The sequence below is a fragment of the Dunckerocampus dactyliophorus genome, chromosome 20 (genome assembly GCF_027744805.1).
Source record: "Dunckerocampus dactyliophorus isolate RoL2022-P2 chromosome 20, RoL_Ddac_1.1, whole genome shotgun sequence".
NCBI lineage: Eukaryota > Metazoa > Chordata > Actinopteri > Syngnathiformes > Syngnathidae > Dunckerocampus > Dunckerocampus dactyliophorus.
In genome coordinates this window covers 15,492,273-15,517,744 of record NC_072838.1, presented here as the reverse complement: position 1 = coordinate 15,517,744, position 25,472 = coordinate 15,492,273, and the positions used below count along the sequence as shown (strand labels likewise).

The following is a 25,472-nucleotide window of genomic DNA, read 5'->3' as shown; positions in this document are numbered from 1 at the left end:
GAATTGAATTTGTAGAATGTGCCACGGGCCAATAAGAAACATCCTGACAACCCTCCTTGAAATGGATGACTTCTTTTTCAATTAAAAACAGTGGATGTATGTAAACATTGGACTTCTAAGGTTTAAACCCCCCCCCCACCCCCCACCAATTGGTACTGTACTGAATGTGATATGTGCATTTCAGGATTACGTCATTTTAAAAGACTGACTTAGTTAAAGTAGGAAAAAAATGACTATATCATATTTTTACAGCATTTTTTACAGTCTATAAAGGACCACTTCATGGTTAAATGCAATCTCACCGTAGGATATGTTGCTTACAAGGCCCAGCCCACTCAGTGGAGGTAACACCACCACAGGGCTGATGATGATCAATGCAAAGTATGGTAATTGACGGTTTATACTGGGGTACAGCATATGATTCTAGTGGAGAAAACCAATTTCCGATCAAGCAAACTGCTTGGGGTTGCTGTTGAAACCGTCCTAGATGGACTTGTCCATTAAAATACAGTAAATGTGGCGGTGCATGAAATGCATGATTTGTTCAGTGAGTTGTCATCACCCAACAACTACACTTTCCTGGAAGCTAGCATTTAGACTAATACTGAACTTTTTCATGTGAATCCTGTAATAGCTGCCTGTCACACTCATAGAAGTCTCTGTTTGAAGGCATCATTGTGTACCACTGATGAATATTTATTAACCCAAATGTTTGAGGAACAAAACAAGAAATCATCAACTGGCTTAGCTCCAGTCTAATTTGTTGGCTGTTCTTTGGGTTCTTTATTCTACAGAAGATGCAGTCTTTTGCATTTTTTCAGCATTTCTGGGCCAAACAAATGGGATTGTTAGGGTAGACCAGCGATATTCAACTGGCAGCCCTGGGGCCAATATTGGCACAGCAAGTTCAAATGAAAATTGGGAGCAGTAGATCCCTAAAACACCACAGCACTCATGCTATGTAGCGCAATGGTTCTCAACAGATGGGTCGGGACCCAAAAGTGGGTCACTGGTCTATGCCTGGTTTTTTCTTTTAAATAATGTAATGACCCAAAGTCTGTGAATGCATCTCACGTTCTTGTCTGCGCCATTCGCTTGCTACGCCGCCGTGAGGTGCATGCCATGTTTCCGGGTGACTGAGTGACGGCGAGAGTGGAGACTTAACGTGCAGTCCGTCTGAAACACAGTTGCAGATGTCTGCTGGAGAAGAGTGCACCGTAAAGAGACAGCGTGTCAGCGCTGCAGCTCTCCTTGTGTTGAAAACAGTCCCTTCAAATAAAAGACAAGAAAAGTTGGAATTGAAAAATTCCTGCAATTTGGGTCATCACTTGTCATTGCGAGGTGATGGTGGGTCACGCTGATGTAGAGGATCTTTGATCAGTGTTTTTCCAGCATGCCCTTAATAACAGCACAGCAGTCCTGTCATATAGAGGATTTCTGGTTGGTGTGTTTTGCAGCAGGTCCTCGGTCTAGTAGCTACCAAGGCGGGTTTAATCCCTACCACCAATTCAGGGAGGATCCAAAAACTGCTGGGCCCTAATGAATCACGTTTGACTTAACAATGTGCCACTCTGAAAAATGCTCAATTTAACAGCCCCAAAACTTTAGGACACTTTCCAGGCTGTCTTGCTTCAAACACGCTAGAGAGTGAAGATAAATACTTGTGCTGAAAACTTTAGGACACTTTCCAGGCTGTCTTGCTTCAAACACGCTAGAGAGTGAAGATAAATACTCGCACTCAAACCCCATGAAAAAGTCTTTCCCACGCTGTAAAAATGCAATACATTTTTCCTGGGACAACTGCAACAATGACCATAGGAGAAATTGGCACCAGGCGTAGTTTCATCAGCTCTAGACGTTTAATCTCCACCAAGGAGGTACAGTATATCGGGACACTATTTCCCCTGAGAAAATGGAGGCTGCACTTCTGACAGAACAAAGATTGTGTAGAATAAACTGCACTTGAAGAAATGTGGGGATTGTCAGACTGAAGAACTTAGGAGGTGATGGCTGACAAGTGGGTTGGGAGAACATGTGGCTGACCAATCACATAAACACAGATGGGATTTGGACGTATGAACCCCTAGCATGACCTTGACAGTGTGGCAGGCTCATGACTACGCATGAATGCATAGAGCAGAAGGTAATCCCCTATGCGCTGCTTTAATAATTCATCTAACACAGTACAACTAATAGTGCTGGCTCATCACTTATGACAACACTGCTCACAATCTGTTAAAGACTGCCTGAGGCGCAATGAATTTCACACTGTGATGTGTTCACTTGGTTTAACAACAGAGGCACATCTGGTTCAAGCAAACTGACAAACAAACTGACTCCACTGACAGAAAGTGGACACACTGGTGCTAGTTTGTTAGAAATGTCCTCGTCTTCCTGTCACTGCAAATCTTTATCAATTAAGCACAGTCTCCATAATTGCAATAAGACAAGTGGCATTAAGGGGGTAACTGACATAGGATGAACCCTTCAAGAACCTCATGCTCTCATCTAATGAAGCCCGCAAGACAAGCGGGGGCTATTTTGAGCCATTCAGCTCATTTTCAAGCCCTTCAGCCTGTGTTGCATGAATATAGGTTGAATTTCATGGATGATTTTCATTTTTTAAATGTTTAGAACTACCATGGCTTTTCTCAAATTGGCCTAAAATTGCAACGCTACAAACAAACAACGCCAGTTTAGATCCCAAATTATCTTAAGATTTAACTCTGACTACTGGCTCTCAATTTGATATTTTTGTATTTGTCCGCCAGATGGCGCTACATGTTCCCATGGAAAGCATGCAGCAAAATGTCACACCTGCTTGCTTCTTTCTGCAAGGGTGCCTTGCTGCTGAAATGACGAGTACGTGTCTCTACTGATCTTGGATAACGGTGTGCATGTTGTGTGCATACGGGAAAAATGATTAGTATTTGACATGTACTTCATGCTGAGGTAGTTTCAAAATATTATTGGTAGTAGATTGGGAAAAATGTTAATATAGAACATTTTTATAGTCATAATAATGCTACCACTAATAATTATTATTAATTATGAATATGTATATTTCAGGCTGAAGTAGTTTTAAAAGACAGACTCACACACCCATCACAACAAAAGACACACAAACCAATCAAGCCAGTGCAGTAAATTCATTGCCAGAGAAACACAAGATGAAACACATTTTTGGATTTCACACTTGGCTGTCTGACAACCTGAGCCACGACCCAAACCTACCCCTGCCCCCCTCCCCGCTGTGTCACCTTCACTCTGCTAACAACAAGTGACAAGTTTCACATGGCAGAGAGGCAACCGAGCATCTGAATGAATGCGTATCGACAGACAGGAAATGGAACAAAGACGACAGCTCATAATGGCGGACGTGTGTGGGCACCGAGTGGCTCCAATTATGGTCGTGAACCCAAAGAAAAACAATTTTACAGCGGCAAGGTTGTGCAATTTTTGATGTATGACATCAAATCTCACAATACCTCGCCAAAGCTAAGTATTGCTTACAAAGGAATAACTCATGTTTTCATTTTCCTTTGGCTTTTTGTGACTGCCTGAGTTCGACTGCTAACATTAGCTGCCAACTAGCTAGTCGCTATACTGATTGAGGCAAATTACTTTTACAGTGGTTAACTTCCTTTTGCACTTAAAGTCATCAAAAAGAGATGAGTGTTTTGTTGTTTTAATGAGCTAATATTGAAGTGGTTAGCGTATTTTACACTTACACAAAAGAGATGCACTTTTGTTGTTGTAACGAGGACATATTGCAGCAGTTACCTTATTTTTACACTGGGTGACCATTAAGCAGTGGCGGGCGATGCATTTGGTTCATCTAATCAACCAATCAGAGGACAGAAAAGTGCTGTTATCACTGTGGGCCGGCTAGCGGGCCCTGAGAGGCGAATCTGAAGTCTGATTGGCTAAAAAAACAAACAAACAATCAAATAGCCCTATTGCTAATAGTGTGAATGTGACATGGACCAGCACTCCTGATCCTGAAGGCCTTGGGCAGATTACATTAATATGGTAACACATAAAACCTGAAATCTGATTGGACAAAAACAAAAACTGATACACATATACACTACTGGAAGCAGTGCAGCCAAGAAACACGCTACAAAATGAAGATAATAGACTGCTGGCAATAAATTAATATAATTTAATGGAGCAAATACTACAATTTAAGTTTAATGGTAAGGCCAGCAGAGAAGGTCTTGCTGGCCGTGACTGCACACCACTGCCATTTAAGAGTGTTAAAAAGTTACTTTAAACATTGCCTGTTCAGTTAGTGAAGGTGACGGTTAATTCCATGTAAATCATGGCACAAATTGGAGGTGTGTTAGAGCTTTTAAGGTTCCCCTGCATACGGAAAAGCACGAATGGAGAAATATGTAATTGACATTTTTAAGCATACTGACTTTTATGCAGATGTGGGTTAAGATTTCCAGCTCAACAATGCGTCTGGATGTTTTGCATTTAACCGGAAGAGACAGTAATGGAAGAGTTTATCCTTGGAATGCTGTCAAGAGGATTGTACATGGTTCCCAAAAGTACTCGCTTTTTTTATTTGCCCGCCAAGCACAGTCGACGCGGGCTACTTGATCACGTTGTGCCAACTACTTCAACTAGTTTTTAGACACATCAATTAAACCAACCTCAAACCGGATGAGCTGCTCCACTGCCGAGTCCCGCGAGTCAGTAAAATCATATAATATGCTTCAAAGTCAAAGATTTATAAGGCTGTCGGCCAGATTTTTACACTTAAAGTGAACCAGTCTGCCCACACGAGGGGATGATGGTGGGGATAATGTGCTGAAAATAATCACCAGTTGGAATCAGCCTAATCACTCAAAGGTCATTCTCTGGCGGAAAATCTAATTAAGCTAATTATGCACAACTATGTGGGGACTTGCAATGAGGCGGCGGAGAATTGTGTACAATCACGGACATCAATGTACCCTAAAAAGCAGCGTCTTTGGACTAGCAAAGAGCAGCAACATTATTGTCATCATCAGGAGCGGGTAAGAACAAGGCGAGGGACACGTGCATTACTGCGGTATCTTAGCAACAGATGCATGTCTGTTTTGGTGCTGAGAACTACCAATCCACCCTTCTGAGGGATAAGAGCTGAATTAATGGAGGTTCTGATTGAAAACTCGAGCCCTAAAACCACAGCCTGAAAAAATAAACGCTATAAGACGATTGTGGAGGCGTATAAAAGACATTGGAAATTGGAAATAAACTGCACACCGTCCATTGATAATTACTGCACTCACTAAGCGACACATTTACAGGGAATAAATCAAACTGACCAGAAGAGACTGGATTCGTCCAGACTGAATCTAATGTCCTTCAGCAAAACTAAGACGCCTGCTCACAACTGTCTGCTCTCTGTTTTAGATATGTCTCCATGGCAGCAGACCACTCTGCCTGGTTCCAGTCTACTGATGAACTAAGTGGTGCCTTATTTTAAACTTGCAAATGCTCCACGTTTCGCATTTTTCCATTCCAAACTTAAAAAAAAGATTTCAAGTAGTAAAGATTTGCTAAAGGTACAAAGACAATGACACATTTCCACAATGGTGACGATGCAAGAAATCGTTACAACCTCGGTATGGGGTGCCAATGCCAAACCAATAGAATACAGCCGATCCCAACATACAATGCAACTCACTTTGCAATGTCATGATGTCACTACTTTAAATGTCTTGCAAAAAACACTTTCGACTGATGTTGGTGTGCATAAATGACCCGAATATAACACATGTTTTAAAAAAAAAATTGACTTTTTCTATAATACATAAAAATGTGGTGTTTTTTTCTTAAATCTTGTTATCAATCAGTGAAAACTGCAATAAAAAATATTTCTCAGCTGCTTCATTGTCCACCCTTTTCTTAAAATTCGCATTCTAATTCCTCCTCTGTTACAAGATAAGCTGCCCAACCAGTGAAGCACTTTTTTCAGGTTGTGGCTGCATCCCTCCAGGTCCACTGGTATAAGTGACAGGAAGAAAAGCTCTGACTCACTTGGGGAGAAGTCATAACGTAGACCCTGAATATAAGACCACATGACATTTTGAGACTTATTTTCTAGTGGAAAAAATACTACATGTTTGGGACGATTGGGTTTGTTCTTTAAGCAGTTTTTGACTCGTGGGACCCAACTAAACTAGCTCATCACAATAATGTGACGCATCGGTCAAAACACTTCTAAACAATACATCTTCCTGCCTTGTGGCCTACAAGTTCCCTGGTTCTGAACAGGAAGTCGTGCATGTGTACATTTCTAGACTCCAATTAAAAGACGACCTTAATCTTTGAGACGTTTTTATGCGAGTCAATTTGGTACGACAGCTTATGTTATTTCACTTACCGGTATTTCAAACCATGAGAATAAAATTGGGTGCCTTAAAATTGAGTATTTAACCATTTTCACTGCAGCATAATAATGAATGGGTTGTGGGTCTCACCTTGACAAAGTAGTCCCACTGGATGTCGCTTGGACCTCTTCCTCCACTTTCAGCTCCTGAGGGCCACCTCCTCTTCCTTCTCCTCCTCCTGTTAGGGGTCCGGCTCCTTGCGGCTGTTCCTGCTCGTCCTCCACCTCATTACCCGCTTTCTCTTTCCCTCGTCCCTCACTCTCGTTGTCGCTCTCCTCACCCAGGATGTCATCCACCTATTCATAAAGAAGACAAGGAGTTGCAGTGGAGTGACATTATGGACAGATGACTCAGTAATGAGACTTGTTGCATCGTGGACCACCTGAACAATTGTCACTCTCATGTTTTTTTGGTTCTATCTAAACAATCATGAGTATTTAACCCAAAAAATTAAGCGCCCCATGGCGTCAATAATGTATGGATGGATGTAATTGCATTGCATCAATATGTCATTGTACTCTGCGCATGTTGAAGTACAGCAGGGGCTGCCAAAATCCCACCCGGGGGGGCTATTTGTGCTGAGCAAAACATACAACATAAAATTAAGCACACATAATCTTAATTTCACATTAAAACAATTCCAAACTATTGGGATATCTATGGACCCTTTTTTTAGCATGTAAATAAGGAAACAAGAAGGAGAAGAATATAAGTGGTCCCTGCTTTCTTCGCTTTTTCTGGGAAAAAAAGTAGTAGTGTGAGTTCATTCATTGATAACTTGTAATGTTGTATTATAACGGCTGAGAAAGTCGTTTAAATTTCTTTGTATGAGGTCAGTAAATGTGTTGCTACACTTTCCAAATGGTCTCTTAAGAAATTCATACAATGTCATTTTCTGCCTTTTATGAGACTTTAATGTGCTGCCATGAAACACAGTATTTGAAGGCACATTAACGCACTTTTTGAAAAATGTAAAATATGCACAATTGCTGCTGAAGCAAGAAGGCTAAAAAGCAGGTCCAACAAAGGCGGTCAATTATCTTGACATTGTTTTCCCAGTAGAGCCATGAAAGATTACAGCTTGGATCTCCTGCTTCACAGCACAGTGGATGCAGGATGCAGTCATGTGTTCCCGATCGCCACAATTTAAAAATCTGCCATGACTCATTTGACCTTTTTCGGAAATGGAAGCATGAACAATCTCGAGATATATAGCTAAGTTCCCACAACATCCATTTCCTGGCTGTAATCAAAGGCCACACAAAGTGCAAAGGAGGCTTTCAGAGCCCAGCAGAACAGAGCACCCCCCCCCCCCCCCCCCTCCCTAAAGCTACATCACAAGTTGCAAAGGCATCAAAGTGTGAATCTAAGGTAGTAGATTTTGTTCAAGTTGGTGCAAGGTGGAAATGCACTGATTTCTTCTATGTTTCACACAGGAACACTGAAAACGGCCACGGTTCATCTCATTGAATCATTGGTGGTCAACTTCCTTGAGCCATGTATCTGACAAGACTGCTTTCTAGATTTTCTTGACGTTATGCATTGGGATTAGCTCTTAAAACAACAAAATACGACAGCAGGGGGGGATGCATGAACATTTTGACTTGCAGTTGCCAACAATGTCAGATGACGTTTAGGTGGAAGTTTCTTTTCTTTGTGTTTTCTGCAAAAACACCTGAAAATGCTGGAAAATGCATGCCACACCACTCTGTAAAGAAACACTGTACGCTAGTGCACCAACTGCTTGTCGTCCTGAATACCCTTCAGCTGCGCATCTGTGTGACAACCAGTTGAGGCTGCGTCTCGGTTCTGTTTGAGCTTTCTTCCTGTGAGAGAGGGTTTTTTTCCCCCTCAGTCACCAAAGTGCTTGCTCATAATGGTTTTCTTTGATGTACAAGCGTGGTCTCAGACCTGCTTTAAGTACCTTGAGATAGCTACTGTTGTGAATTGGCGCTATACTCGTACAGTGGTACCTTGGTTTTGCGTGTTTATTCATTCCAAAAGGTTAGATGAAAACAGAAACATGAAAATCGAGGCAAATTTTCCCATAGGAAATAACACCAAGTGCAAGTTGGACTTTAAGGTTTATGGTGTGCGTAAAGCACTTAATGTGCAGTTGTGCTCCTGCCTCGCACACTTCCAGTTCCATATTATGTGTATTATCATTCACAGTAGCGACGCCATCGTTCACTGTCTGACAGACTTCTGGCTGCCCTCTTTCCAAGCGACAAATGTCATCACATTTTGATCTCGTGAGATACACAAGATGTTGTTATTTAGCAGTGACACTATATAAAAAATGCACGGACAGTGAGCCAGCAACACATAAGGTTCTTTGTTTGGGCAGTATGTAGGACTGTATGAAAACCAAGACAGTGTACGAAAACTATGGTAAAACTTTAAAAGAAAATCATACGGGGATGTACAAAAACAGGTTTGATGGTAGAAATAAAACTGACTTGGCTTCTGTTCTTACTTTTGAAAAATGGAAACAGTAATGCGGTCACAAAACAGCATTTGAAAAAGTAAAGGCTCGACCTGGTAGACCAGTAGCCGGTGGACCTAATACAGAGTTTTTTTTCCAGTATGCCTCCCCCTTGAGAGGACATGCGACGGTTGGGGCCCATCCTACTACCTGAAAAACAGACTCCATTTACTTGTCCATTGTAGAAACTACAAATAAATTCCTTCGGCCTCTGACATAATTCAAGTTATCTCAGCAGGTTTCTTTATTTTTTTTGCCCCCACCCCGAAGTCTTCTGGCACCTCCCAGGGTAACCTATACCAACTAGACCTGATAAAGCAGTATTGGGTAGACCTAACTGGCATATACTCTGCCCGTTCCACCTGGAGTATATTTCACTGTGATGTTGATGAACTATCACACCTCAAAGCATCCCAAAAAAGGTGTAAATCCGCAGTGGCAGCTTCTGACTGGCCAATTTTGTTTGCGCCAGGCAACCTCAGCCTTTGCACAGCAAACACCCACTGAAGAAGGATTACGTGGGCTTTATCCCGTCTGAAAAACTGACTTCATTTGTGAGGAGGTGCTAATAGGTCAGCCAGTTGACGTTGGAGTCGGAAGATGGCGAGGTAGTCGTTTAATGCCGCCATGGAGGAAGATTAAGTCTTTACGTTCGTACCGGAAAGCTCATCCGACGCTCAGGGGGGATTTTGGATGGAATCAAACAAGAGGAGAGGCAGCCAGGCAAACATACACCTGAGTTGTTCATTAGCTCAGGGTGAACTCAAGGCCACGCAGATAGCGTACTCACCGAGCAGCTACCTCAACAACTGGCTGTTACGACAAGGACAAGTGAAGAATGGAACTATTTACAATACAATTATGTTTTATTAGACTGTCAATGTTATCCCTTTATCCCATTATCTCAGAGGCACTACATAATGAGTCGGTAGGTACAAGTATAAGTACAAAAATAAACAAAGGCGTGCTTGGACAAGAACTTAAGAGCGTTGACATCAAGCCAATCAAACACCTTTGGAATGAACTCGAATGGAGATGAATGCTGTCTTTCTGTGACTAACTCCACATTTTCTTCCATTTTCCTTTGACCATTGAGCATATGTTACTGTTTGAAATGTAAGAGATGACTGAGAGACCAGATAAAGATGGTTTATCTCGAGCATAAGAGGAGAACGTTCTGGAATCTGTATGCCACAACACGTCCTTTAAGCAAGCAGCAAAGCGAGACATCTTGCCACCGTCAGATGAATGAAAATATTTCTGCATTGCCTGCCAAGAACCGTGTGCAAATGGAAATGAGAGCAGGGGGAATATTCACAGTGTTCCAGTTTAAGGACACTCAATTGAGTCTTGGGAGATGGTTGTGTTGACGTGACGGCTGAATGCCGAAAGCTGGAACCTTTTAGCAGGACCACTCAAACTGGGGGCCACCGGGCAGGCAGATGTGTATTGTTTTGAATCGTCTATTGCTCTTTGACTTTGATCACTAGCCAAACTGCAAATTGTATCTAATTCTGTTAGTCAATAAATGCTTAAAAGTCATAAGCCAAATGACTGTTGTCTTAGCTTCCGGCCAAACAAACTTTCCAAGTGAGTCAGAGCTTTTCTTCCTGTCACTCACACACACACACACACACACACACACACACACACACACACACACACACACACACACACACACAATTCACTACATGCACTAAAAAATCTGAATTATTGTGTTCTAAAATCACATGTAAAGACAGTTACATCATGTTTGACTGTTTACTGATCGGATTAACACATGTAAACAATGCAATTGGAAACCAGATCCCTCAAGCATGTATGTACTTTTATCGACTGATCATTGGAGGGGGCTTTTTATGCATGTGCCATCGTGGCGCCGCTCGTAACAGCGTTGAATTCACAAGAAAATAAATAAAGCCAGAGGGAGGAGGGATGTTTAGACCAACAAGAATGGAATGTCCATATGCAAAAATTTAGAAAACTTCACTGACATGTAATCCAGTGGCTCTCTATTTTCTGTCATACCCCCACAGAAATGATTTTGCGCACCCCCCTCCGATTTGAAGTACTATTGAGACGCTGATAATATCTATTTATTGCTGTAAAGACTGAACACAAAACTGAAACCAGCAAAATGCAACAAAATGGAGAGCAGTGAAGCATACAAATGTATTTAAGAGTTAAATTGCATGCTGAGTATGACAAATTCATACATGTTGCCTGCATGATTATTTAAAGCCCCCCTTGACTCTCATGCCCCCCATGACAGTTCACCGCACCCTCCCACCCCACTATTTGAGAAGCACTGATGTAATCTATGAATTAAAATAATCCACTTTCATTGAGGGAAAGTTTGTTTTTAAACAGTCAAGTCAGTCAAAGCATCCACCTGTGATTTTTTCTGATGCCTCTGAGGAGCACCATAGCCACAAGCATCCAAAATCTTAAACACGCATTAAAATGTTACCAACCACAGGTAAGAGTTGTGGAATGCCGCGAGACTGCTTCTGCTCTTCCTCTACCCACACAGCTGAACACGCTGAAATGACCACAGTCACCCCCTAGCGTTTCAGAGGCTCACAGCGTTTTGGCCAATGATCGAATTAGAAATAATGCATGTAAGCGAGGACTTCACATAAAAGTGTACCAAACTAATTCAGGATATCCGACTGTTTTAGTGCATGCAAATGTGCTGAGCGAGACAGGAGAGGAGTCATGTTGTGATGCCTCGAGTCACTATAGTAGTTGAAGCTTTTGATGCGGAAATTCATAAATGCCTGTTAACATGTGCAACACATTGCCATCAAATGTCCTGGTTGGATTAATTCCTCGATTTTTTTCCTCAGTAGGGTGGGGGGTTAAAAAAAATGATCTATTGCAGGTTTATGATGGACACGTTTCCCGATAAGCTTTCTGCAGACTCACAGCAAACCTTGTCATCCCCTTGGCGTCTAACAAGGATTAAACCTCCAGATCAATATCTGTAAGGCGTGGGATCATCGTGAGTGATGACTGGACCACCATCTCCTATGATAGCAAGGCTTAACGAGTCGAGTCTCCAAGGGTTACACATACACACGCGTGTCATGTCCAATTCTTTACCTGCACTCACTACTTATTTCTTTATTCACATGCTGGAGCTGTTATTAAACACCAAAGTTTGACCCCTTAAGTCGAATAAACTTAAAATTTCTCATGCTACAAAACACCCACTGCAAATTTAGGGCTGAATCGCCTCCGAATTTGGTACACACCTTTAGGGGACAGACAAGCACATGCCTGCAAAATTTGAGCAAAAATGGTTATAAAACATGGCTTCCATCAAGCAAAATATCCAACTTACCTGGCAACTAATGTTCCATAAGTTATTGGCCATTTGTCTAATGATTATAAACTTTGAGGACATCTGCATTACATAGGGTCTTCTAATTTTTCAGATGATTATTTAATGAACTAATCAGCATTAACTGATATCATGAGTGGCTTGGCAGTCTTATCACTGGTCGTTATGAAAGGACAGATCTGCTACATGTTTATTGTTTACTAGCAGGGGTGTCACAGGATCTTGCCAGATTAAAACGTGACAAGATTGCTTCTTCAGAAGTGGGCACTAGGGCTGGAACAATAATCAATAAATTAATTACAAAATAAATGAAAATTAAGTCGATCGTTTTGCCGACCTTAATATATTGCCATGCGCATGCGTGTCCTGTCTTCCTTGTCTCTTGCTTCCAAACAGGCAGGAAGAGGATTCACTCTGCGCATTGCTTTCAGCACCTAGACGTGTTTGCTTCATAGAACAATGGCATGAACAGAACCTTTTGTCAGTTATACGGTCTTTTTGTCTCCGTGAGTGGAGGCACACACACACGCACACACACAGACAGTGCAGAAGAGTGCGGCCTCATGAGGAGCAATGCAAGCTAATGTAGTAGAAATTAAATTTATAGATTGCAATATACTGTCATATTTTTTTCATTGTACTTTTCTTAAAAGTTGTTAAAATCTTGTCTCACCTGACGTATCATCTTGTCGTGTGGCACCCCTATGTATAAGCAACAGCACTTACTTGTAGGTGTACCCCCATCCGATACCGATATCAGATATTGGTCTGATAATAACAAAAAAATGACTGCAAGTGCCCTGATGTTAGCACTCTGATACAAGCAGTCCTTTCCAGATTCCTCTCCAGCACTTCTATCCAGCAGCAGTAGATCCAGCATGCAGACCCCTGATCTCAACAATAGTGCTAACAAGGAAGGAGCGGGACCAACATCGGCAGCACCCCACAGCAAAGTCTGAATAAGACGTCGCAGCCCAGTGCAAAACCTGGCATGCACAAGCCCCCTGTGGTGGCACAGAACCGTGAAAGTTCAAAACAACCAACCACATTGCGCATCCAAAGCAGCACCACAAAAGAACAGCATGAAGATCCTTGCAAGACCTCAGAGGTGAAAAACAACCCTCAGGCCCCTCCGTAAACTAATACATTTTCCTTCATACCTACAGTTGATAACTGTTGTTCTCCGTTTGCGTGATATCACTTGATGAAGCCTTTTCTAACATCGCACACTAGAAAATAAGTAAAAAAAGGAAGTATGACGCGTGCTGATATCAAATGGGATTGATATTGGTATTGTATCGAAAGTGAAAAAGTTGTGTCAGGACACCCTCTCCTTACTTGTATAACTTGTCTTTGCACTCACCCATCAATAACTATGCTAAAATTGCCTATACTGCACAGCAATTACTGTAAATGTTTTACGATGACAAAAAGTTTGCCTTCTGAAACATTCCACTGGGGTCCACTGTAATTAAAACAAAACTAGGATTCCCAATTAAAACACGAATGGGAGATTGTAATATTTGAGCCCAACCATCAAAGACCAGGTACATTATATACATTGCAATGTTGCCTTTGCAGTACAAACCTACACGTCTCCTCCATGTCAACCCAACATCACCACAGGCGACATTTAAATGCGCGTCTGTCGCCCCGACTCAGGATTCTTACCTTGCTTCACTCAATTAAAGCTCTTTTTTTTTCCTTCTGCCCTCAAGATGGAGAACATTTAGTAATGTCACAGTCTGCCCTTTAGCTCAGGTGACATTTGAAATGCAATGTTTCTGCAAAGGCCGGGTCATTCCATTTACTTTTCCCAGGGTACAAACGTGTACAACAAGGATTGGTCTTTCAAGAAGCAAATACTCCTAATCTCTGTTTTGAAGGTAAGGTTTGCCACATTCATGGTTTTTGGAGGACTGCCAAAATGATGACGATAAAGGCAAAAAGTGTGATGATAACCAAAGAAGCAGGATTGAACAACTTTCCACTGAAGTTCCCATCACTATAAAAATGTCATTTCACACAATTTGTGAGCATATCATGGCAACCAAATGAAACACGGAAAACAATTAGCTATACAAAATACAACAAATGCGCCTGAACCGTGATAGGAATCCGTGAAGTGAGACATGGTCATTAACACTTCTAGATGAGCTACTTCGACTTTACGTTCATGCAAAAAGTGACAATTACACAGCAATCGCCGTGTAAGCATTGTACACCTCATTAACCTACTCGCTCTTCAACTCGCACGGTGCTACATTAAAATAAGATGGCCTTTAATTACTGCACAAAATTAATTATGTCCATTACGTCAGGCCATTGTACACAAAGGCACTAATTAATAAGCACTGTGAACAGAATAATACAGGTCTTTGGGGGTTTAAAGATAAATAAAATTAAAGTGTATGTACTCTCCCAACACTCTGAGCTCGCAATTTCCTTCTTACACGGAGTGACAATTATTGGATAGATTATCCAGCAGATATCTCAGTGGAAGGCCGTAATGGAACAACACCAGTGACATCATTTTCACAGTCGGTCCAAGACTTGCCATAGCAACGTCCTCGCAGGCTATTATAGTTCTCAGACTTTCATTACATGAATAAGAAAAAAAAACAACCCACAAACACGCTTTACTGTAAGTCACCCTATTATCAGCTGCAATAATGGTGTATTTCCACATTAATAATAACGGAAAAAAGTGATTCAGTCAGCATCATGTTGGGAAAATGTTTCCTTGCTGCAGGAATATTGTCTGAAAGCAACAATAGACATGTTATTTGACAACAAACTATGGCTAGAGGGAGTATATATGCATATAGCATGCCATGTATTTATTCAATTATCAGCCAAGTCTCTTACAGTTGCTGGGTGCATGGTCTACAAACGCTGGGGTCCCTAGGTAACGGCGGGTCCAAAATACATTAACGGCTGTGGCTGTAGGAAACCTCCTAATTTTTATTCATATTGCAAGATGGCCGTAGCTGCATTAGGAGTACCATGAGCGGTGAGCATCCGGCAACTTTATCTACCTCTGCATGCGCTTTAAAATGTTGCTACTCAGCTGTTGCTGTGAAACTCACGCTCAACTCAACTGTTTACCGTCTACATTGAACTGAAGCGGTATTAATGCTGGCTCAGCACTTTGCGTCTAAGCAATATTACAACATTGTTTCTATTGCTGCAGGGCAATACAATCAAAGAGTGCTACATTTTCCTTATAGACTTTCTCGTGCACTCCAAATTATTATTAGTTTAAAAACTAAGGTTTCAAGCAACCTCCCTCCAATTATCGCCTGTTTCCAAAGACGCTACGTTTTTTAAAATTCAAGTATAATACCTTAAAGGTCACCACAACAATGGCAATAATACAGGTAAACACTTATGGTTATATTTGTTTGCTTAGTTATTTTAATTAGATGACTTAAAGGCTGCCAAATTCAATTAACTTGATTTCAGTGGATTATTATCATAAAGCTTTACAATTGCTATTGAATTTGGCTCCTTTCCTGCCTTGTAAGCATTATGCGCCTGCATCTTTAAATACTTACATTTGAGAAAAAGGGTAGAACAAAAAAACAAAAAAAAGAAAAGCATGGCGCAGCAGTTTTGAAATCTGAATTGCCGCCTGCAGCTATACAGAGTTACTTAAAATGAGTTATTAAGTGTGGGATGGCTTTAGTTTAGTATTGCAGTAAATTCAGTCAAGTTTGTCATTCAATGCGTGACCAATCATAGTGACATCCAAGTCCTCGGGCCACATTTCATTTAATGAAGTCTCATTTCCGTGCGGGATACACAACCGCTGATGAGTGAGATCAAGCGTAACGGACAAAAATATTTAAAATCTTCATAAATAATGTGTATTTTTCTGCTGTTCTCTCTAATGCAAACAGCAGAAAATACATAGATGAGAGATACATGAGTGTATCAAAAAGAAAAAAGTGCAGTATTGACTGGTCTCACCTCTTTATCCATGCTCTCTAGATCCTCCTTGCAAAGCGTATATAGCGGCATCGTTTCCGACAAGCTAGGCTCCCGACGTGCCGGCCCTAATGACTTGTCTTCCTGGCTGGGTCCCGCTGCTACGTCTTGTTGACTATTTGGCGTTCCCCTGAGGTATGCAAACAAACAAACAAAAAAAGGAAAACATCGTTAGCAAAATGAATGCAAAGATGAAAGTCTTTCCATTTCTTCATTCTTTCATTTTACACTTCCACTTCATTAAACTGATCTTCTTGATGACTAAAACCAAAGTTGATATAACTGTGCTGTGTCCATAATCCTTGAATTACTAAAGCCTCTATTGAACTGAACCGCCGGGTGTGTGGTCTACAAAAGAAAATAACTGCCGGGGTCTGTGCTGGGTCAAAAAACATTAACAGCTGTGGCTGTAGGAAACCCCCTGATGTATTACACTCCACAAGAAAGAAGTAGCGGCATTTGAAGTAGAATGAACAGCTTTATCTAACTCATTGGTGGTATTAATGCTGGCTGAGCGCTTCGCTTTTGCAACATACAGTACTTGGAGCTACTTTACACTTTCTCTTGCACTCCAAATCCTTATTAGTTTAAAACAAATGAAGTTACAGTATGAGTTCATGAGTTTTGACATTTCGGAAGCCTCTCTCCAATTATCGCCTGCTTCCAATAAATGCCAATCGTCTTTGAGGTTTAGGTAAATAGACGCCATGGAGTACTTAGGCTTCTTTTATCCTTCTTCATTATCATCCAATATCAAAAAGACATCAACTGTGGTACCATAGAGCCGCAACTCAATCCTTGCTCGCCCCCTTGTGGATCATTTCAGAATAAATCGTAAATCTGGCTGTGCGATGTTGACATAACAGTAGCAGAAACGCAACAAATAACCACCAAAGTGTGAGCTTTGCCGCCCTGATGAGTAGGTAAAGCAACAGTATGTCTCCATTGGGAGCCATATAGCAAGCACAGAAGCTTGTTTAAAGAGAAGGAGTGGAAGCAAATGGGACTCAGTGGACAAAGCCATGTAGTTAAGATGTGTTATGAATGAGTTTTTAGGTCAATACTACACAGACAAATACCAATAGTAGTTTTGAGCAATACCCAAGGGTTGGTACTTCCATGTTGCCCTTATTTTGCAAACATAGCAATTAGAGCAAATCATACTCCAGCTGATGTCGAGTGGTGAGAAACTGCTAGAATGTTATTGCATCCGTATGTTATCATTATATGACAGTACCTGAGACACGTTAGCTCATGTTGATCAGACAGAGAAGAACCCGACGTCTGGAGGTAAGGCGCTGCCGGCAATGCCCGAGGGGCCCTGCGAATCAGCTTCCCGGTGACGCGGTCATAGGTTCGAACCTCGGGAGGCGGAGGTGGAGGTCTGTGTTGGATCAGAGGGGGTTGCTGGAAATGAGGCTTCAGCCGGGAGCCCCATAGGAAAGCTGCTGGGCTGTTGCTCCTTCAACCAGGTGAAGAAACAAAATGAGAATGATGTAACACCCTGCTACCTTCACCTACACAGTCATGTTAATATCACGCAACATCGACAAGATCTTTTTTTGCATCACTGCCGCCCACAGGGTTGTGATGTTCACATTTACTACAACAGCTATGTCCTTTCCGAGTGAAATAGCAGGGTAGCATCAGAAACTTGATGCGCAATGCAATTACAAATTATGTTAGTGAATGTTGTAAAAGCTATTTCTTCTCTTTAGCCTTTTTCCCTGGTCCTTCAGGGCACTTTGCTATCAGTGAATTTGTCAATGACCACACAATTTATAAGGTTGTCAAATCGTATTACAAAAATTAACAGCAACATATTTGGTTACAGAGCTGGACTCCATCATCAGTGAGGAAGATTGAGGAAGAGCCCAGTCTATATAGCAGTTGCCGAGCCCCTCTAGAAAGCGAAAGTTAAGCTTGTGTGAGTGAGAACAATGCATCTATTGTGTGTCTCCCAGTGCTTTTCCATCAGTTGTACGCAAGTGCTATGCAACTCTGATTGTGCTGTGTGAGTGTGTGTGTGTGAGAAGCCATTAGACTTAAAATGCACTGATATTAGACTGAATCTACAAGTGTAATGTAACAATGTCCTTAATTAGGAAGATTAACAATCACAAATGTTTTGTACGTTAGTTTATGTATATGTATATATTATTGAAGCTGATGTCTTGTTCGCCTTTTTATTTTTTGCCTCTGTTGCCTCAAGATGCAATTAATCAACAATCGATTAATTCTAGATTAATCCAAAATTATGCCCATCCATAGTATGAATAGTAATTATTTCATACCTATACTACTGGACTGCAAGGCAAAACAGCAGTCCAACAAGTTTATCAATTTATAATTTAATGTTATCAATTCAAATTAGGGCAGACTCTACTATCTGGTATTACTGTTCAGCCTTGGCGATAAGTGTGTGCTCTACCCAGTCAAGCCTGGTTGTTGCTAGTTTCATCGTACCGTGTCTGCTTGGAGTAGTCCTCCTTTAGCGGGAAGAGCGTCTCCTCCACCCTCTCCCAGCGCTCGAGACAACTCCACAGCCAGTCGGGGTTAACCACGTGGAGATGCTTGCACGCCAATGCCTGACGGACCTTCTCTGTGCCTGTGTCGACAAGGATTAAAAAAAAAAAAAGGTCAGAACGGGTGACAGTCTTGACCTTCTAATCAAAACCTCTTTGTGATTACACTACTCAGTTCAAGGATCACTTTTTGGGGACCCCTGGAAGAGAAAGGAGCAAATAATTGCCAGGTCAATAGGCTGAGAAAGAGAACAAGGTTTCTCTTCTGGAGTCGCTGTCCTTTCACTTTTCTGCCCACTCTCTGAATCCAGAAAGGCATGTCTTCATTGGGCAAATCCACAGTCGGTTTTGTGTTTGGATAATATTTATTGATGTTTGACACAGTGGCACAGTAATGCCCCAGCTGTAATTATAGCAATTACTGTTCTTCCATGGGCTTTTTTTAGTTTGCGACTCGCTTCTTGGAAAGTATAAACAGAATTTGGGGAGAAAATAAAGTCAACTTCATGAAGCTAAATGACAAGAGAACGCAGATTTTAGACGAACACCTTTCCAATCACTACAGCATGTGCTTTATTGACAGCACGCCAAGCGTTTTCGGGGTTTCATTCCAAATTAGGCACACTTTGCAATGTCCTGATTTCCTTTATGTTGCTTCTCCTCACTTCCCAGTCGTCGTCGTCTTCTTCTGCTGCACCATGTGAGTGATTGCCAAGTGAGGCTCCCAAGGCAACCGCCACCGCTTCCTGTGCTTGCTCGCAAAGCAAATTGAATTGGTGGCACATGCAAGGACGGGCCTCATTTTGAATATTCCTCGCTGTTTCTGAGCCAAGAGTAAGCAAGCATTTTACTAATGTTCTCTCTATGAAATGAAGTCCATTATCAATGACCTCTCTATATGGGTTTTGTGTAAAGTTTGGCCAAGGCTGCGTTACACACCACTGCCAGTATGCTGGAAATCTGGACGTTAAAACAAGCCTTGGACAACCCTTGTTGGATTCCAGCCTCATTAAGCAAAGAAAACCTTCCATCACTTCAGAATGGTTCCAGCTAAATGGGCACGTCTCAACTGGCTGAATGAACTAAATAATAATATGACACAAGAATCACAAAAAACAGGCCCTTCCTTTGACTGTGCGGTATAAAGAATGTATCAAGAATGAATACTTTAATAAGAACACATCCGTTAGAACCAAATTTGTAATAATTATTTTTGAAGGGATGGGATGTTCTGAAGTTGCTGCTGAACTTGAACTGTTCTGCTTCCGTGCCTAGAGAAGTTGCCCCAATGGACGTATTCCTGGATGCAAATTCCTAATTTTACCTTCTTTAGACAGCAAACTAGTTGAGACAGCGCCTCTGCGAGTTGTGGCCAAGTAGCACACTCCGTATTGCCTCATTTGCATCGCAAAAATACACCGACCACAAATTCAACATTAGTCAATAGTAAATACCTTTTGACTGGCTATGAGCCATCACAGCCGAGCCGACATGCCATGGCTGAAAAAAAGGTTCTCCTCTCATTCTGTGTGGAAGTGGTAAGTTTTTGGCGAGTTAGCTCAGGAGCTTGCTATGCTAGAGACGGCCATCTCTTATGTCCCTGCAGTGATACCGTAGCCTTCTCAATGTGATGTAAACAAAGAATAATAGGAGTGTAAAAGTAACTATTGGGGTGTTATTTCATGTCTACGGGGCTCTAATAATGTAAAAAAAAAAACAAAAAAAACATATTTAGAAAGTCATAACCAGGTTTTCTGTGCTCCAACTATTAATACTGAATCCTACTTCACGAAAATTAACTTATCGCAGCTGAGACTGGAACCAATTACCCGCGGTAAACAACAGATGAGACTATATCAAAAAATAAAGTAAAACAACATTTGGGAAATAGCAGCCACTCTTACTTACCAGATTTTGCTGCAATGAGGTGTGTTGTTCCATTGGGTTCTTGTGAGTTCAGAACCAAATTCTTGCCAATCTTTGCCCCCAGTGCCTTCGCGTGGTAGAACTCCCGAGTCCTCTCAAATGGGTAGTTGGTTGGGTACAATCCACTGAACACTAATGTGGTGCCCTCTAAGGTCTTGCTCTTCAGCTCAGGAACGATCTTGCGAATGTCCGGCGTGTCGGGCACCTCCTTCTTCAGGAAGGTCTCATAGCGGGCGTAGTACTCCGTGTGGATGCGCTCCAGCACTTCTTCCAGGTAGATGAGGTGATCGTCCTTGTCGTTGTCTGCTTCCTCTTCCTCCTCGTCCTCCATGCTCTGGTCCAGGAGCTCCTCCCCCATGGTCACCCCAGATTGTTCGCTATTCTGCGACTCGGTTTCGGGTTCCCTCCTGTCTGAGCAGCCGTTCCCAAGCTCAGGGAGAAGAACGTCCGAATGTTCTGCTGAGTCAGAACTTGCTCGTGCTTCACTTTGGGCTTTATCTTCTGTCTCTTCTCCGCCATCTTGTGAGGTTGCTTCATGCTCAGACTTCTTTTCCTGACTGACCTCACTGTCACCGTCCGCTGAGGTTGTCTTTTCTCTTATGGATTCACTGTCGCTGTCACTGGAAAGGTCAAAGTCCAGATTATTGGACTCACTGACTGCTGTTAACGAGTTTGCACTGTCCTGTGCATCACCTGTTCTGCCAACACTCTCCTCTTTACTATTTTCTTGGCTATCACCCCCCTGGGTTTTCTTCGATGTGGCCTCAGATGCCTCCTCGTCAGCCTCTAAAGGTTTACTTATCAACGCCTCGTCCTGTGCAGGCCCAGCGGGATGTGTCCGTTCATTTGTGGGGACTCCCTGAGAGCACCGAGACTCCGCTGTGCCGTCGTTTACTGGCTTTTTCCTGAGGCTGTTATTGTGCTCGTCTGCACCGGGGGCCTCTAATGCTTCTGTGCTCTCTGCTGGGCGACATGGTGGGCTTCCTGCAGGGGGACAGGGCACAGCAATCACTTGGTATTCAACAACTTTACAGAGACTGGATGGAAGTTTGCTTGGCAGGAGGATCAGGGCGAGACTAGTCATTGTGCAAAAATAAAGTGATAGCGTTGCAAGAATTAATACAAAAACAACGTTATATCGTCCGATAGAATATTATGTGAATATAGTTATAATTAAACAAAATATAGTCTACATTTAATGAGAAAATTTTTTACAAGAATACAATTTAATGATTAGTAACATTACTTCTTAAGTCATAATTGAACAAGAATGGAGTTGTTACAAAAATTAGTTGTAATTTTCCAAGCATGTGATATTTTCAACATAATTATACAAGAACAAATTTATCAAATGTAAAGAATGAAGTGATACAATTACCAAACTAAAGCTGCCATTTTATGCGAACAAAAAGTCCTCATTTACAACCGTGGTACATTAAGTTACGAGTCAGTGTTACGGAGAATGATTAGATTAGAGTTGTATTATTACAAGAATAAAGTAATCCTAGTATAAGAATAAAGTAAAAAAAAAAAAAAAGTCATACATTTTAAACAATAAAGCCACAATAATAAATGTTACGGAAAATCAAAGTCTTCAAAATGCATAAAATGAAAATACTGCAAGAAAAAGAGATTAATATGACAGCAAAGTACCAACTTTACTTGAATATAGCAACACTTTCTAAACAGTGTCTGTGATGTTTCCTTTTAGTATTGGGCTTGTGTGGGAATTTTGTTGCTCACTTGTTAAACTTACAAATTTATTGTTTAAACGTCTGGTCTGGGGAGGGGGGAAGAAATGTCATTATCATGATATTATTCTCATACTTGTGAAACATTTTTCTCCTGAACTCACTATTTCTTTCATTTCCGTGTGACGCTAATATTCATTTGCATCCAACATCAAGAAGAGCTCATTACATTTGATTTCCCTATAGAGTCTAATTGTGTCTTAATATCATCAGTAAACCTACACGTCATCCTTCCTCCCTCGTCTTCACATTGTTCTTCTTCCTTACACAAATACTGTATATCTTAATTCTAAAAGTCTTCTTCGGGGGACATTTATCACTGAATTTGTTCTGTGGCTAGATGTGTCAAAGTGAATATCCAGTCAAACGCAGTAGACTGAACTCTGTGCTCTCATTTAAGACTCTGCACTGCCTTTAAACAACAACCTAACAAGAGAGCTTTGCTAGAGGACTTTGTTGCTAACTTAAAAGTGCCTCTTAAGAGCGGACTGTGCAGGGAAGTGGAAACCTTGCACATGGCAACCTTGGTTGTACACACAGCTTCACAAGGACACTGTTTACTGGGAGAAAAATGACCAGTAACTTAAGGACCTTTCTTGGCCATGAGAGCTTCCTGCGAGCCGGGCGGTGCGTTCATATCCCCGATGCCCTCGAAGTAGACGTATTTCTTCACAGTGATGAGGTTGGGCGCAAACTTCCACACATCTTCACGGTCATCAATGATGCAGACCATTGAATCCCCACAGGGGAAAAGATTCCTGTTCGAACAATGGAGGGATATCAGCTTGCTGATGTGATTTATTTGCATTTAAAAGAATGGAATTCCCACCTAAGGTTGCCTGTCTTGGAATAGGGGTCGATGCATTCATCTCTTGAAAGGATTCGATGTGAGAACAGCTTTGTTTCAGGGTCTAAAAAGCCTAAGAAAAAGGACATTAAAGAGCAAATGAGCACATTTTGCTTGATAAACCAATCTGCTTTAATAGTTTAAACTCTTCCACAACCTCTCTCTTGTTCCTGACAGGATATATATAAAGCAGACGGTGGCTGCAGTGAACCACACCGGCCTCTCCTCATCGGAGGTAGTAGTAAATTTCAATTCCAAAGGCATTAAACATTCATCATATGGCGGCAAAACAGTGCCGGGCCGGGGTTATATACTGTACAGTGTGATGGAGGGCTGCAGCCTGAATAAAGCATGGCTGGCCTACCTCAATTTCAAATGCATCACAATTCTGCTGAGGTTTTCATGTTTGAAAGTTTTGTAGTATTTCCTTGCAGACTGGTGGAGAAAGAAGTCAAAAATACACATCAGGGGGTAGTTTATGCTCTGTATAAATCAGAATGTGAAGGTTAAATTAGTCTACAGCTAACCTTCCAAAGAACGCAATATACAAGCACAGAGCTCCCCCCTATGGACACACACGGGAAGTACAACCAACAAAGGCAATTACCAAATCAATAATAGACGATCAGAGAAGCAAATTACCCGCAATGGTGTGTGCATAAAGACGACTTCCGAATGTGAAAACGTGCAACTCGTACAGTTTGGCAATTTTCTCCAGGAATTCCTTGCAATGCGGGCGTAGTCGCGTGTGGAGCATCGGCTCTCCTCGCCCCAGCTGGAAGTGGAAAATGCCCTTCAGGAAAAATGACAGGGTTGAAGTGTTGTAGTGTCTTGTAGAATAAACTCGACTCGTGCTGTGATAAGTACCTTATTTGACATTTGCTGGCAGTGTTGATCGGTGGTGTGGATGAGAGTCTGGTCCAAGTCCACCATCAGGACCAGTTTTTTGTTGCGGCGCAGCCTCTGCTGGTCCTCCCGGCCAAGCAGCTCTGCTTGCTGTTTGGGTGGATGAGGACAATTGATTTGGTGACCACAATATTAGACCACACTATATAGAAATGTATACTGTATATACTCACTCTTGTCCCAAATGTCCCAACCACCACTACTTTTTTCCCCACTTTAAACGAGGCAATCTTTTTTCAGCCTAAAATATACATATCAATAATGATTTTTGGGACTTAAACCGTTTAATTAGGCCAGTATTTTTACATAGCGCCACTATTTTTTTTTTTATTAGCAAAAATCCATAATACATTCCAGTAATGCCTCGTTTATCGAAGTTAATTAGTTAATTGGTTCCAGACGCAACCGTGATAAGTGAATTTCCGTGAAGTAGAATTCCTTTTTCATAAATGGAATGTTTTCGCAGTTAGAGCGTTGTAAACCAGTTTTTAATATTATTAAGGTCCTCTTTTAGTCACCTTTCAGTGAAAAATACACACCAACAAGAGAGACAGAACCTTGCTGGAAACATTAAAAGTTGTAAAAAATTTTGCTGCATGCTTTGAATGGGAAAAGGTGCTGCCATCTGGTGGACAAATATTTAAAAAATAAAATTGAAAGCCAGTAATCTTAATTGAAATGTTAAGATGAAGAATTTAATTAGTTTTTCTGAAGATAAATGGGGAATCAAAAATGTCATCTTTAATGGGACATTTTTTGGTCCGAGGAATAAATGTGTCATTTTTTGTGTAGCGTTGCCATGTTAGGCTAATTTAAGGAACACAGAAGTCCATTTTATGGCACAAAAGAATCTCTTAAAGGGGACCTATTACACTAATTTTCAGGACTTTGTATTGAGTTCTGGACTCCTATAGAGCAGCTACACACGATAACCCGCACAGAAAGCTTTCTGGATCTTCCAGACTGTGCACCTCTTCCTTGGGTTTCCTGCCTTCCGCCCAAACGATCTTTGTAATTGACTCCACCCCCGGCCCTCCTCCAGGTACGCCTCCCGCCGAGCCCACTCCGCTGTGATGGGTCATACTCCCAAGCGATCCCGAGGACTTCCGGGCAGCTGCCAAACTGCTTTTGTCCGATTACTTACACAAAATAAACACAGTTAGGGCACTGATAAATTGTTACTTACAGGTTGCTCTTCTGACTCTTCAACACGAACAAGTAACGTTGGAAAGGCATCGGACTTCAGCAACAGTTTGGCGGACAGTCCAGCTTCGTATTGGCCCATGTTCACAAAACAGTCCCGTGTAAAG

At 41.7% G+C, this 25,472-nt stretch overlaps 1 protein-coding gene across 1 annotated transcript in view; it reads right to left on the bottom strand.

Annotated features, from left to right (window-relative positions):
* ctdp1 (CTD (carboxy-terminal domain, RNA polymerase II, polypeptide A) phosphatase, subunit 1) overlaps positions 1 to 25,472 on the bottom strand; it is a 35,355-nt gene that overhangs the window by 7,219 nt on the left and 2,664 nt on the right. The window contains exons 4-12 of the mRNA XM_054764271.1: positions 24,124 to 24,252; positions 23,899 to 24,049; positions 23,239 to 23,329; positions 23,001 to 23,167; positions 20,641 to 21,642; positions 18,674 to 18,815; positions 17,450 to 17,669; positions 16,190 to 16,342; positions 6,477 to 6,682 (exon numbers count right to left, since the gene is read on the bottom strand). Of these exons, the coding sequence (XP_054620246.1) occupies positions 6,477 to 6,682; positions 16,190 to 16,342; positions 17,450 to 17,669; positions 18,674 to 18,815; positions 20,641 to 21,642; positions 23,001 to 23,167; positions 23,239 to 23,329; positions 23,899 to 24,049; positions 24,124 to 24,252 (2,261 nt within the window). The remainder of the gene's footprint in view (positions 1 to 6,476; positions 6,683 to 16,189; positions 16,343 to 17,449; positions 17,670 to 18,673; positions 18,816 to 20,640; positions 21,643 to 23,000; positions 23,168 to 23,238; positions 23,330 to 23,898; positions 24,050 to 24,123; positions 24,253 to 25,472) is intronic.